We start from the raw sequence: 13874 nt of genomic DNA on the forward strand, positions 1-13874 counted from the left end.
GAGATGCCCGTGAGTGAAATAGCCCATCGCAGAACACCCGTACATTTTATGTAAAGAAGCGTCAGTTGAAGCATCATGTGATATGGACAAGAAAGATCATGGCATTTTTCGGGAAGAAGGTCGCATTATGTTTCCCTTCCATCATGCCTTGTGGATCCACATGTTTCGCGTCGCTTTTGTGGGTTTTGAATTTAGAATTTGGCATCTTTCTCCGCACAGAAGTCGATTCTGCCCCACCATAATCTGCGTCGCGAAACTAATCGATAAAAAGATACAGTCGTCGTCAACGTAATTATAGAGCCGCTATTCACAGAAAACGTAGAAATATCTCGCGTATGTTTCCAAATTAAATAAAGCCAGATTCCCCTGCAGAACATTCTGAAACTAGCACTAGATTTTCTTCTACTTTTGATTTTTAAGCAGCAATTTTAAAAAGGAAAAGAATTAGGTGTTAAGAATCAAAAAGGTGTACATGAGAAACATCCGAAACCATGCAAGTGAATTGATTTTTTTTTATGAACAGAAAAGGTATTGAAACAGAAACATTACAAGTAAGTTAGTCCCGAAATCTTAAAAACATCTTTTAAGAACTTTCAAATTGTACTTACTCTTAAAGATCTTGTTGTGTGACTGTATTTTGCAATTCCTTCACAGCTCTCCATTTCTCTCGATCATACTTCCCAATGACAGCACTTGGAACACTGCTCACACGTGACTTGTCCAGAAAATCTCCAATTTCACAATCCCATGATTTATCAGGGGGGTTCATGGGGTATGGCTTGTCAAAAACTCCAGAGTTTTCTTCTCGCAAGATTCCACCAAAACTACTTGCTGGAGGCCGTATAAAAGCAGTCTTTTTAGACTGTAGATCAAGCAGTGATCTTGAGAAAAACATTTTTCTTGCTTTCCGCGGAGACCCAGACTTGCTGGAGATGCCTGAAGCCACTGATATCATCGACGTGGCTATCGAGCTGGAATGCTTATGTTTTTCAATCCTTGGAGGCCTGGTTTCGAGATTCGAGTCTTTCCTCTTTAAACGGCCAATTATCTTTTTAATGGGTGAGGTTTGCGCGGATTGATCTTCAGCTTCTTTCAAGACATCTTGCTGAGGTGTAGCACATTTTTGAAGGGTATCATACAGAGCGGAGAATGTGTTGGTGGATACTCTTGATCCATGAGTGCACTGTTCGCGATACGTGTGCAAGGATGGTGCAGCCAGCTTCTGGTGATAACTGGAGCTGAAAAAGATTGGGCCATTTGCTTCACACAGTTGAAGCCATTGGTCTTTATTGGTTTCCCATTCATTCAAAGAAACGTTTTTCATCAAGTTTTGGATATTGTCAGCCGATTTTACCCATCTTGGTCCTCCCATTGGTATTGTCTCGAGTCCTTCCAAAATGTCTTTTTCAGAAGAGCTTGCAGCTGGATTGTGGTCGGATATATAGCTACTCCCGGGCTCCAAAGCTGGTAATAAGATTTGATTCTTTTGCAGAACACGCTTATCAGTACTTTGCGATGTTTGAACGAAAGACATATCTTGGGGTATTAAAGAGCTGCTTTCGAGTCGCGGGTTACCGGATTCCATGAGATCGGCAAAGGGCTGAGACTTTTTGGAATGCCGAAAGCTGTTGGTGAGACTTTCTTCATGTGAAAGCAGCTTTTGATTTGTGTGACTGTTTTCATGATCTACAACAGCAAGATCACAGAAAAGCCCAATCTGCTTGGCATCCTTAAAATGAGTTTGAGCTGCTGAGAATACAGGCGTTTGTTGCAAGCTTGTAATATGAGTGACATTGGGCCCAATTTCATCGTTTTTTAGCAGTGCCTTATCAAGAGAAATTGAACGCAGTCTTCTTTTGTACATGACATCTGGTAAGTGTGATTCTTTCAGTGAATCAGATATTGTCTTGGAGACTAGAATCAGCCCTATTGTGTTCGAGCGATTCATTCTTACTTTAGGCATATTGATAGAGCCTAATGTATTTGATAGTGTTCCTTTATGCAGTGGCTTTTTGCATAAGTCGGTTTTACCGGTGGCTATGCAAAGAGGTTTGGAGCTCATCCAGTTCTCTGACATACCCTCATAAGTGTCAGAGTTTGACATTGAAGCTTGAACAAGCCAATTAAGGGACAAATCATCCTCACGCAGTACTTCGGGAGTCACCAACGTCCGCTCTGAATCCTTATTGCGAAGTGTCTTATCCGACGACATGCACTCGTCTAGATCAACATGGACCATTGGAGGTTGATATAATGTGTTTTGAGTCCTATGTAAGGATAAGCTTTTGACACTTGGCAGATCTGATTGCCAACCAGTGGCCTCAGACTCACGATCTTTAGTGGGGATTGAAGAACTTGTTTTTGTCTCAGTTTTCATAAGTAAACTTATAGTAAGAGATGCACCTAGGGCCATCATTGAAGCTAATGCCAAAGACAAAAGAACTGGTGCAACATTAAATAGTGAGGTTGCCTTTTCTTGATCTAAATCCGAATCAGTCAAAAAAGTCGGTAGGTATGCCAACAAAACAATAGTCGAGCCGAAATAGAAAGCAGATAGAACATATTGAAGCAGAATGAGAACTGGTGAGGGCGAAAGGAAGACTGATATAGACATCAAAGTTCCCAACGCAAAACAGCTGGTCATAAAAATTATGAGCCTGTCATCATGTTGATGATCATATACTAGTACCGTCAAGACTGCTTGAACATAACATAGGCACACAAGGAGCGATTGAATCAGCGTTCGAAGCCACGTCATCAATTCTCTCTGAAGGAAATCTTTCTAAGGGAAATTCGAAGTCCGAGCAAGTTATCCGTAGTCTCGAATAAAGGCGTAGAAGAAGGAGTCTGGCTTCTTTATTTTTAATAAAAATGTTTCAGGTTTGTATGGAAGAAGCCATGAAGGAACAGGGAATGTTTCGGACAGAAAAAAAGAAACTGGTATAACTTTGAAGATACCTTTGAAAGATGTAGGCTTATCTGTATGAAAAGTTCCGTCTTTCTCGGGTATATGTGCATGGATCAAAAAGCAAAGAATTCACGAGCTTGTCGTATTTACTAAAATGCCTAATAGGGAAACTTGGGTGCAAAATACGTGCGACGAAGATTTCTAAGGCGCGCATGAGGGCGGGATACTACGTTAAGGCGGGATTCTTTATGACTGTTCCAGAATAACACTATCCTTGCAAACTAACCCGATGAGTATTATTAAACTAGAGATTATACGTTTCATTGGGTAATATTTTTCGTATGAATCTAATTTCAACTTGCCAAAAAGGCTCCTAATTTAAAAAACGAAGTCTCCAGAGATCCATCTGTTTACCATGTCCAAAGAGTTCTCTGGTTGGTCGAATGGAACCATATGTCCTGCGCCAAAAACGCGCAAGAAGGTGAAATGTTTGTAATTTTTCACTTCTCCAGCAGCCTTCTCTTCGACGACCCAATCTCTAATTGGTTGTGCTTCGAACTTCTCTTGTTCGGACCATGGTAACTTGTCAACCCAAGCTTGGTTACCCAACCAGTTGCAGATAAAATCCTTGTCGCCTGCATATATAAGCACAGGTAAGTCTGCCTCCAACATGTCGACAACATTTTTGTGATAGGGCCTCATCCAGTCACCTGCAAACAAAAAGTTTCTGTTGACGTCAAAGTTACATCCTTGGTATGCTTCGACCTCAACACCCAACATCTGACGAACCTCGGGTAAGTTCAAGTAGTCATCAATGTACTGCAATTCTTCGTAGCACAAGCTAGAACCCTTGCACTCGGTTCTGATATCGTAAACATTTCTTCCAGTTTTCTGGTAAGGGCCCATTTGTGCATTGTTACAGTAAATGCTTGCTGGAACACACGACCAGACGGATCCTGAGTTGTAACAACTCTCAATCAAGGATGTGCATCTGGGAATAGAAGCAGCCATGTTGTCACACTCCTCCGGGGACAAAACAGAAGGCTCTCCACCTTCCCCACATGCCATTGGCTGGTAGTATTCATATTGGGTCAATGGGTCAGTCAATCCGTTACCAATTAAAACTGACTTAAAGTTGAAAGAACGCTCGGGGTGGCTCAATATCTCAGATGAAAATACTGGAATGTAGTGACCACCGTAGGATTCACCAGCAATATGAAAATCAAGTTTCTGGTACTCTGGAAATTGCTTGAAAAACAATTCCAAAAAGGCATACACGTCCTTACCGGCTGCAACGGTATTGGTGACGGATTGCGAAGAGTAGGAGAAACCAACGTTGACAGGCTGGTCCAAGAAAATCACGGAGGCATTGTTATTCCACGAGTAAGGATTAAACTCAGGCTTCAACTTAGCGGTGATGGATGAAGGGCCCAATTCGAAGAACAAGCCAGTCAAAGAGGAGCATCCTGGTCCACCGTTTAACCATAAAATGATAGGGTCATTTTTCGGGTCATTTCTGGATTCAAAGAACCAGTAGAAGAAATGTTTATCTTCATCTTCCACATCTAAATAACCTGTGTACTGTTTGACAGTGTCAATCCCCAATTCTTCTGGAGTCGATTTGACTCTCAACTGGTGATTGGGAAACTTCGTGTCAGACACATGGAAGTCGAAAGCAGAAATGTTCTTGGTCGCCTTTTTGGGGGGAGTCTTGAAGCTCATCTGAGCGATCTGTTTTGGAAACTCCAAAAACATGTCTTGCCACACTTTCACAGCATCAGGGGGAATTTCTCCAAATGGCTCACTGAAATATTGAGTGAGCTTAGCAAGAACATCACCCTTTTTCAGGTCTAAGGCCTCAACAATTTGCGAATATTGCGAAGAAACATGAACCCAGTTATTGATGAGAACTTGCTGGGTCTCTTCGAATTTCGTCCCACCAACAAAGTTGGGAAGAATAGCGGCATTTGCTCCCGCAGCAGCACACGCCAAAGTGGCCAAGGAGGAGACTTTCATTCGGAGTAGTGTGAGTCGGTGAACTTTACCAAATCTAAATTTCAAATATTCAAAACGGGTATCGTGCTTCGGTTGTTTAGTAGCAGATAGATATTGTGAATATATGCTCTTTTTATTTGGGAGGTGGGTGTATTAGAAAAGAAAGTGGTATGGAGGTAGAGATTATTAAAATGCGACTTGCGGGGAGGGAGGGAGGCAAATTGTGTGCGCCTGTGGTGCCGCTCAGTTGCGTGGCTGGTGCAGATAGGCGGAAACGGATAATATACAGGACATACGTAATTGCGATAAGGAGTTTCTTCGACAATTTACACAGAGCTCGGCTGACGAAAATTGCAAAATCAGAGTACGCACCGATTGAGTGAGCGGCATACTGGAAAGATATTTATATCAGTTTGGCAAACAAAAATAGAGCTTCTTGATTTTGCACGGGTGTCCGCATATTAAAACAGTAGTATGATGCGACCAAACCGGCCGCTGAATACGGGGTCTGGCACCCTGGTGGCCGCGAGTTCATGCGCAGCAATCTTTTAGGCAAGATGCAAGCCGAATAGGACGGCGGACTCATTTTTTGCTGGCTTTATCGCATTAATGGAACAAAACCAGGATATACTGCCTTTAGAGCCTCCAGCCAGCCCCGCCCAATCAGTACATAGAGTCAACACGTGACACCGCCTTCTTTTTTTTTATGAGTGTTTTTTCGGATGACTTTCTTCTTTTTCTAGGAATTATTATATATAGGACGCCACCGACAAACTAGCCCCAATGCCAAGTTGCGGCTATTAACTCCCTACTTTTTTAACATGGTTAAATCTCAAAACAGGTATCTAGGTGCTCATCGGACGTGATTTCCGAGGAGCTTTGGACAGCAGTTTGTTCTTTTCTTGTTGTTAGATTCGTGTGATTAAAGGAGCAAAACTATATAAATAACATGTACAAAAAACCTTTACACAGCTCCCAGCCACGTACCAGATGTCGGAACTCGGCCCGCCACTTCTGTTAGCCACGGCCAGGACGATCCTCGTGGCCCGTGTCTGTTTACGTGTTGGATATTACGTCATCGACTCCCTGGATAGGTCTCCTGTAGTAGTCGCTTCAACTCAGATGGTTGTAGCGGACTTAAGGAGCCAAATTCCCGCGACTCGCCACGCCTTCTCGTGTAAACCTTGAAAATCGCGGTGACGAACCAATTTAATTTTGTTGAGTTCTCCAATGAGTTGTGGGCTGGAGCCAACATTGAGTTCAAGCTCATGGGCTTGGTAAATTTTAGCTTTTGCCACCAGTATTTGGATGTCTCGCAGTTGTTATATATATGGCTTAGGAAAGCGTCGGTTGCGTCTCCTTTGTTGTGAATTTGTTCTGTGCAAAGATGGCATTGAAAATCTGATGTGTCGCTTGGTAGGGTCCTGCGAGGGACATATGATCCGTAATCTTATTTGATGGATGGACGAAAGATCGTATCGCTTTATCCATTCTGCCTTATACAAGACTTTCCAAAAGTGCTTCCACCTCTGAGTCTGACGGACCGCGGGGCATAAGCGAACAAAGCGCTGTGGCATTATCGGGAGTTGCTTTTCTTGCTTTTTGCGACTTAAGGATTTGAAAGTCTCCTTACCAATGGCTTTTTTCTCTGCTTTGTCGAGGTATGGAGTTTTTGCTAGCATTTGTTTGATCTGCTCCTGATTGTACTTTGAGCTTTCGCCTGGTATCAGTATGGTCCTTGTCCTGGGTACCACTTCTTTCCACGCTTCGAAATAGGCGATTTCGTTTTTCGTGAAGGTCCACTCCAAGTGTGTGAAGAATTGACCTGTTTTGTCAAGCAAGAAGTTATACCATTCGGAGGCGGCTATATGTCTTAGCCTGGCTTGTTCGTCGTTCGATACGATTTTGTTCATGTGGTGAAGCATTCGTATTCTAAGATACTGATTGTACCAGCTATCGTTGTTTTGGAGGGTGTCCGTCAACACCATTGCCCGATGCCCTTTAAGTTGGGTCAGTAGTTCGATAAGGCCGTAGCCTCCGTTGCGAGGTCTCGCGTAAAGTTTAGACTTGTGGATTCCTGGGAACATTGTCTGAATTTTAAAATCCATTTTGTCGAGTTCTCTGGCGGTCATACACTGAATCAAATCTTTGTATACCGTTTTGGAACTGACAAAGATGTTTGTCCCCAATACTCGGCTGATCAAGTCGAGGCTCTGATATCCCAGCTGTCGGGTCATGAATGGGAGGCTGGCTGTGAATTTTGTCCAGTTGACCCCTTTTATTGGAATACCCAAGTATGTCGTCAGGTCTTTGAAAAGATAAGACTTGGGGAATCGGAGATATTCTTGTTGAAATTTGGGGTAGCCTCGATGGAATCCGAGAAGTTTAGATTTTTCATAGCTTATTCTGCTATTGCTCACTCGCTCGAAAGCTGTGATTATCTTTTCGGTTTTTTGGTAGTCGTCTATATCATTGAGATATATGTTGACGTCATCTGCAAACGCATGGTACTTCATTGTTTGTAGTTGGACTCGTTGGTAGCAAAGTTTGATACCTTCAATCAGGTTGAGTTGAGCTAGAAACGGTTCTAGTGCCAAATTAAAAATAAGAGGCGATAGGGGGTTTCCTTGCCTTGTGCCGCATTGTAGTGGAAAGTAAGGCCCTTCGCAGTTATTCATAAAAATCTGACCTGATTGATCCGTTATGATCAGTATTATTAGTCGAAGCGCCAGGTTTCCGAATCCCATTTTCGTAAGTACTTCATAAATATATTGATGAGAGATCCCATTGTCTGAATTTTAAAATCCATTTTGGCGTCTGTGTAAGGCGTGTGAAAATAAGATTGAGACCTATTATGTTCACACAAAATAACATTCAAAAAACACCAAAAAACTTATGATTTTACGAATACATTTTTAACCCAACATTTACATAAATAACTACATAAAACATACTGTGTTATGATACGACATGAACAAGATTATAGATTCTCGTCATCCTGTATAATACGAAGGACGAAGAGTCTAAACATTCCTGATCGGGGTTACCCCTCACCTACTGTATAGAATGGTTCCGAACTATAAAGGGGCGTGAGGCTGAGACATCCCTGAAGAAGGACAACACTTTTTAGACATCGAGAATACGACAGATAGACTAGGCCAATCCACTAAGGCTGAACTATCTATAAACCGATCTACTCGTAGTTTAAGAGACAACTCAAGGCTGTTTCATAATAGTGTTTCATAGTATACTGCAGCAACAAGCCTGTGTGGCGTAATGGTTAGCGCATTTGACTTCTAATCAAAAGATTCCGGGTTCGAGTCCCGGCATGGGTTCTATATGCGGCTTTAGCTCAGTTGGGAGAGCGTCAGACTGAAGATCTGAAGGTCCTGTGTTCGATCCACAGAAATCGCATTAATTTTTGGCATTGTGCCTTTCGTTAGGATATTTTCTATTGGACGATATTGTTACCCGCTCGATTTTTTTTTGTTTTCGTGAGACGAAGTGTTGAACAACAAGTATGCTAAAGCTCTGAGGATGAAAATTTGGTGATTACAAGTTATCCATATGATCTGGATTAAAGGGCTACGAGAATATAAAGGCTCTAAAACTTTATTGGGAGAGGGCATCTCTGGAAAAGTAGAGCTCTATGAGAAGGGGACCAAAAGATACGTCATTAAAACTTATCATGGAAAAGAACTCCACGAAACTCGCAAGGAATATAGGGCTCGTATATTGTACGAATATCAGTTGCTTAACTCTCTCCAACACCCGAACATCATTCGAGCATTCAAATCCGTCGTATCGGCCAATGGACTCCAGGTCAAGGTGTTCATCGAAGCAGGATCGCCAGATCTCAGTGTTTTACTTCAAAGACATGGATCATCACTCTGTATAACGACATTGACTGCCTTATGGAAACAGGTATGCGAGGGAGTTTGCTATTTACATGAACGAGAACTATGTCACCGTGATTTGAAACTAGAAAACTTAGTTATGAATCCAGAGTTCACGCAAATAAAGATTATTGATTTCATGACAGCTACTAAATGCGAGGGACCCGTCGTGGGAATAGTCGGATCGAGCCGCTATATGGCTCCCGAGATGGCGTCAAGAATATCGTATGAGGGAAAGAGTGTTGACATGTGGTCGCTTGGCATAATTCTATACCGCCTTCTTAGTCGGAAATTTCCATGGAGACAAGCTATGCATCTGGACCCGGATTTTAAGATATATGCGGAGACACGAGGAAGCGGATCACAACTGAGTGACGTCTACGGCAAAAAGATAGGTGGAAAAACCCACTTACCGGGCTGGTCACCTTCATTTCCAGTGTTGATGTCTTTCTTATTGGAAATCAACCCATCAAATCGATCTACCATACAACAGGTCTTTGAAGATGAATGGTTTGCTTCGATTCAATCACGTTTGGATGACTCAATTCTCCCCCCCAACAGGATGAAATATTATACTGACCTAGGGGTTAGCGAAAGTAAATCCATACGCGAAATACCGAAAATATCACGGATTGCAGGAACGCTTTGACGGCTATCCCATGAAATGGAGCGCAGCACTCTCATGGGCATCAGTCAAAGTTCAGTTTTTTGGTCTCCCGCAGAGCTGAGCTTTGATTCGCCACATTATCAAAGTTGTTGCTTACTCAGTTTAGATTGTTAATCAGTATCTTTAGCTTGATACAATATTATCATCAAGCGTATTCGTTTAGCTGAATAACAGTGTGCATACGGGTAGAGCCTGTCGGTTGGGCCCTCAGACTGTGGGTAAGAGCCTGACTCTGACATACAAAGAGAGTCGAGAATAGCCAAACTAGATTTTATTTTCTTACCCTTGGCAGTATCATCCGAACAGAGTCAGTGAGCTCTATCGTCAGCCTTTTTTTTTTTTTTTGGCTTGCATAGTCTTGTCAAGACCAGCTGAACAAAGTTTGACTCGGATCACATTTTTGTGCTCTCCAGTCAGTCTAGAATGTGCAAATCAAGAAAGAAGGGGGGACGTGAGGGCCGATGTTCTACATTCGAATATTGTCCTATAGTAAAAACAATTTTGAATGAAATATCATCAAATAAACGTTTCAGCAAAGCATGCAGCGTTGTGTGTTTAAGGGCCATGGTTTTTGTAACTCTGTCCACTTTTCCACATCGGGGTTTCCATGATGGAAACAAAGTCCACGGAATGTATGCGGTATTTGCTCCGCTTCGTCAACTCATGCAGCAGCTTCACCACGTCAGAGGCGTCTGAAGTCACGTGACGTCTCCTCACTCATCCCATGACTCAGAGTTTTTCAAGTAGGGCCCGCCCGTCTTTAGCAAACACCAAACGATTGTCAAAAAAACCATGTATTCTCGTTCTATCAGTGCTCTCAAGAGTGTGCCAAGAACCTCCTTGGCCAGAAACTATGCACTCTCTGCAAAGGCCCAGGCACTTATCTCCAAGTCTGTAAGAGAGGTGGACCCAGAAATGGCCCTGATCTTGCAGCAAGAGAAGGACAGACAGAGAAACTCCATCACTTTGATTCCTTCAGAGAACTTCACTTCCAAGGCCGTCATGGACTTGTTGGGTTCGGAAATGCAAAACAAGTATTCTGAGGGCTACCCGGGTGAGAGATATTACGGTGGCAATGAGATAATTGATAAGGCGGAGTCTCTCTGTAGAACCAGAGCGTTGGAAGCGTTTGGTTTGGACTCTGCCAAATGGGGCGTCAATGTGCAATCCTTATCTGGAGCACCTGCCAACTTGTACGCTTACTCGGCTATTTTGGAGGTTGGTGACAGAATCATGGGGTTGGACTTGCCCCACGGTGGACACTTGTCTCATGGCTACCAAACGCCATCAGCCAAGATCTCGTACATCTCGAAATACTTTCAAACTATGCCATACAGGTTGAACGAAGAGACTGGCTTGATTGACTACGATACGTTGGAGAAGAACGCTATATTGTTCCGTCCTAAGGTCATTGTCGCGGGAGCCTCTGCCTACTCCAGAGTCATCGACTACAAGAGAATGCGTGCGATTGCCGACAAAGTGGGTGCATACCTCTTGTCTGATATGGCACACATCTCTGGCTTGGTTTCTGCCGGTGTCACAGACTCTCCATTCCCATACTCGGACATTGTCACCACTACCACTCACAAGTCTTTGAGGGGCCCACGTGGTGCAATGATCTTCTTCAGAAAAGGTATCAGAAAGGTCACCAAGAAGGGCAAGGAGATTCCATATGACTTGGAGAGAAAGATCAACTTCTCGGTCTTCCCAGCCCATCAGGGTGGTCCACACAACCACACAATCTCTGCCTTAGCCGTTGCTTTGAAACAGTGCTCGGCTCCAGAATACAAGGAGTACCAACAAAATGTTGTTGACAACGCTAAGGCCTTCGCTAAGGCCTTGGAGTCCAGGGGGTTTGAATTGGTATCCAAGGGGACCGACACTCACTTGATTCTTGTTGACTTGCGCTCCAAGAAAATCGACGGTGCCCGTGTTGAAGCGGTTTTGGAGAGAGCCAACATTGCTGCCAACAAGAACACAGTTCCAGGCGACAAGTCTGCTCTTTTCCCTAGTGGATTGAGGGTGGGTACACCTGCAATGACCACGAGAGGGTTCGGTGCCGAGGAGTTTGGCAAAGTTGCCGAGTACTTTCAGAGAGCCGTCGATATTGCCATTGACTTGAAGAAAAAAGAGCAGGGTTCTGTTGCTAAGGAGTTATTGGCATCTTTCAAGACCTTGGCTAATGAAAGTGCAGAGGTGAAGGCTTTGGACGAAGAAGTGAAGGCTTGGGCCAGCAAGTATCCTGTTCCAGGAGACTTGTAATTACCAGGAATATATAGGGGTGTCGAGGTTTGAAAAAAAAAAATGCTCCATTTGTTTTAAACTTAAAAAAAAATTTAAGGAATATCGGTTCGAAGGATGACTAAAGAAAGAGCCCAAAAGAGACTCGGGTGATTATGCAGAGGTTCTGCAATAAAATTAGGTGCGACCGATCTCACAGCTGTATCCAAGTAAGTCGATGATTCAAAAGTTCACTTGGAGGTACAGAAAAACAGAGGAGAGATGTCAATTAACTCAAGAAGAGAAAACCACTGCACTCACTAGTGTTCCCGACCTTCGCTACAAGATGAACCAAAAGTTGCACGTATACCCAATATTTATCAGATTAAAGAGGTTGTTTTAGTACATGTATTTCAGATGAACATCGTTTTATGCCAAATGCTGAACTTCAGCCGTTATCAATTCGGAATGGATAACGAAATCTTTACACTGATATAGGAAGAGATGTGCAAGCCTAGATCTTGTCTTCAGATGTTTGATAGAGGCATAACTATTATGACTTGATTGCGTCATTTATGACATGCAGAAAAAATTATGTTGTCTTCCATTAGAGAGACTGGACCTTAATTCCAGGCATTAGACGAGGAATAATGGAACCTCATGACGCCAAGAGGGAATTGTTGAACTTCCAGCAACAAAGTAATGACTGAATGCTTGGAATCGTTATGATAAAATAGGTGGCAGGGTGACATAACCTGCACTTCTTTGTCCTCCACGAGTTGCCTTTCTCATGGGCAAAATTTATCCACAATCGTGTACTTAAAGCCTCAAAATTCATTAATGGTTTAGGGGTCTGTTTTTGATCCCTGAATTTACGCAGATGCTGGTGACAATTCAAGACTTGGTCCGAAAACTAGATTTTTTGGAAAAGATCCTTCTCTACTGCGAAAGAAAAAATATTTTCAAGTGCATCAGTATTTCCGTGGAGATAAAAAAGCCGCTTACCGATGATGTCGTTTTTGGTTCTCTAAGGAATTTAGTTTTGAAATACCCATTGCTTTCTTCTTTCCCAGAAGGCCAAGGGCCTGACATAGAGTTCAGACCTCTTGACCAGGTCCTTTTCAAGGATGTGTACGTAGTCAATGAATCAGTCACACAAATGCTGAATGATGATGGCTCATCACCTCTGGAGTTGACATCTCTTTCTTTCCAAGACAACCATGCAAAGCGAATAGCGTTGTGGAAAATCATTTACTATAAGAATACTGGATGGCTCACTTTCCACAGCTCGCATTGTTTCACTGATGGAGGATCGGTGCTTGCTTACTTGAAAGACTTTGTCGAGGGCCTCAATCAATCGCAGGAGTCAATCGCGCGAGAAGTGTAATATTCACTTGAAGAAGACATGCATTTATTGGAAAATGGAATATCTCCAAGCGTTTTCGAGTGCGTGGGATATAAACCTGACTATTTTACTAAGATTACTTTGAAAGCTCTCAAACTGATTGTCCATTGGTGGCCTGGAGTCGTCGAATCCGTTCTTTTAAAACAACAGCACAATCTGTTTTTTGTTGGATGCCCTTCTATACCAATTTCTCGAGAGACCTGTTTCGAGAGCGATTTTATTATTGGAGAATCCTCTCCGCTTAACTCCACCGTTCCCTATTTCATTAACTTTCCCACCGAAATTTTGAAGGAAATTTTGCGAGCATGCCGCAAGGAGAAAGTGAAGCTTCTGACCTATTACCAATTCGTATCAAACCCCGTGCTTCTTCACATGTTTCTAGCCCCATATATTCCCAGAGATTTACGCGTGCTGTTGTACTATGTCTTCAAAGTAAATAGATATTTCATCTTATTTTAAATTTGTGAGGAAACTGGCTTACTGAGCAAAGCTTTCTGCTGAAAAAACATGCTTTTACCTGCAAATAGACAAAACATATCTATGAATCGTGAAAATCACTGTGACGTAAGAGGTATAAAATTGAAAGCACTTAAAGAATGTGCATGCACGATTGCGAAATGCCGTCTATGTAATTACGACTATGAATGATATCGCTTCTCCGTTGGGGCAAATCGTCCAGCTTTGCACTAGAAATATAGTTCAGGAAACAATTAATATTTTTACCCTCTTATCACTCTATACCATTTTAGGGCAATCTCGTCAGACGCTTTCTTGATGGCCCGT

General features: G+C 42.7%; 5 protein-coding genes and 2 non-coding genes across 7 annotated transcripts; 5 read left to right on the forward strand and 2 right to left on the reverse strand.

Moving 5' to 3' along the window:
- Positions 1 to 357: 357 nt before the first annotated feature.
- On the reverse strand, positions 358 to 2965 carry METBIDRAFT_83627 (uncharacterized protein). The gene has a single exon (XM_018859233.1). The coding sequence runs from the start codon at positions 2756 to 2758 to the stop codon at positions 611 to 613; it is 2148 nt and encodes a 715-aa protein (XP_018711103.1). The 5' UTR covers positions 2759 to 2965; the 3' UTR covers positions 358 to 610.
- Positions 2966 to 3143: 178 nt separating this feature from the next.
- CPY1 (carboxypeptidase C) lies at positions 3144 to 5037 on the reverse strand. The gene has a single exon (XM_018856083.1). The coding sequence runs from the start codon at positions 4922 to 4924 to the stop codon at positions 3287 to 3289; it is 1638 nt and encodes a 545-aa protein (XP_018711104.1). The 5' UTR covers positions 4925 to 5037; the 3' UTR covers positions 3144 to 3286.
- A 3128-nt stretch (positions 5038 to 8165) lies between these two features.
- Positions 8166 to 8238, forward strand: METBIDRAFT_t163. The gene has a single exon. It is a non-coding gene; the product is annotated as a tRNA-Arg (tRNA).
- Positions 8239 to 8244: 6 nt separating this feature from the next.
- Positions 8245 to 8317, forward strand: METBIDRAFT_t164. The gene has a single exon. It is a non-coding gene; the product is annotated as a tRNA-Phe (tRNA).
- A 153-nt stretch (positions 8318 to 8470) lies between these two features.
- On the forward strand, positions 8471 to 9580 carry PRR2 (Prr2p; the record flags this gene model as incomplete). The annotated part of the gene is made up of 2 exons (XM_018858967.1): positions 8471 to 9329; positions 9573 to 9580. 2 exons carry the CDS (start codon positions 8471 to 8473, stop codon positions 9578 to 9580), a joined length of 867 nt encoding a protein of 288 aa, XP_018711105.1.
- A 678-nt stretch (positions 9581 to 10258) lies between these two features.
- On the forward strand, positions 10259 to 11728 carry SHM1 (glycine hydroxymethyltransferase; the record flags this gene model as incomplete). The annotated part of the gene is made up of 1 exon (XM_018858968.1): positions 10259 to 11728. The coding sequence occupies one exon, from the start codon at positions 10259 to 10261 to the stop codon at positions 11726 to 11728; it is 1470 nt and encodes a 489-aa protein (XP_018711106.1).
- A 1112-nt stretch (positions 11729 to 12840) lies between these two features.
- Positions 12841 to 13086, forward strand: METBIDRAFT_32562 (uncharacterized protein). Its single transcript, XM_018856084.1, has one exon. The coding sequence runs from the start codon at positions 12846 to 12848 to the stop codon at positions 13071 to 13073; it is 228 nt and encodes a 75-aa protein (XP_018711107.1). The 5' UTR covers positions 12841 to 12845; the 3' UTR covers positions 13074 to 13086.
- The last annotated feature ends 788 nt before the right edge of the window (positions 13087 to 13874 follow it).

The sequence above is a fragment of the Metschnikowia bicuspidata genome, assembly GCF_001664035.1.
Source record: "Metschnikowia bicuspidata var. bicuspidata NRRL YB-4993 chromosome Unknown METBIscaffold_4, whole genome shotgun sequence".
In the NCBI taxonomy this organism is placed as follows: domain Eukaryota; kingdom Fungi; phylum Ascomycota; class Pichiomycetes; order Serinales; family Metschnikowiaceae; genus Metschnikowia; species Metschnikowia bicuspidata.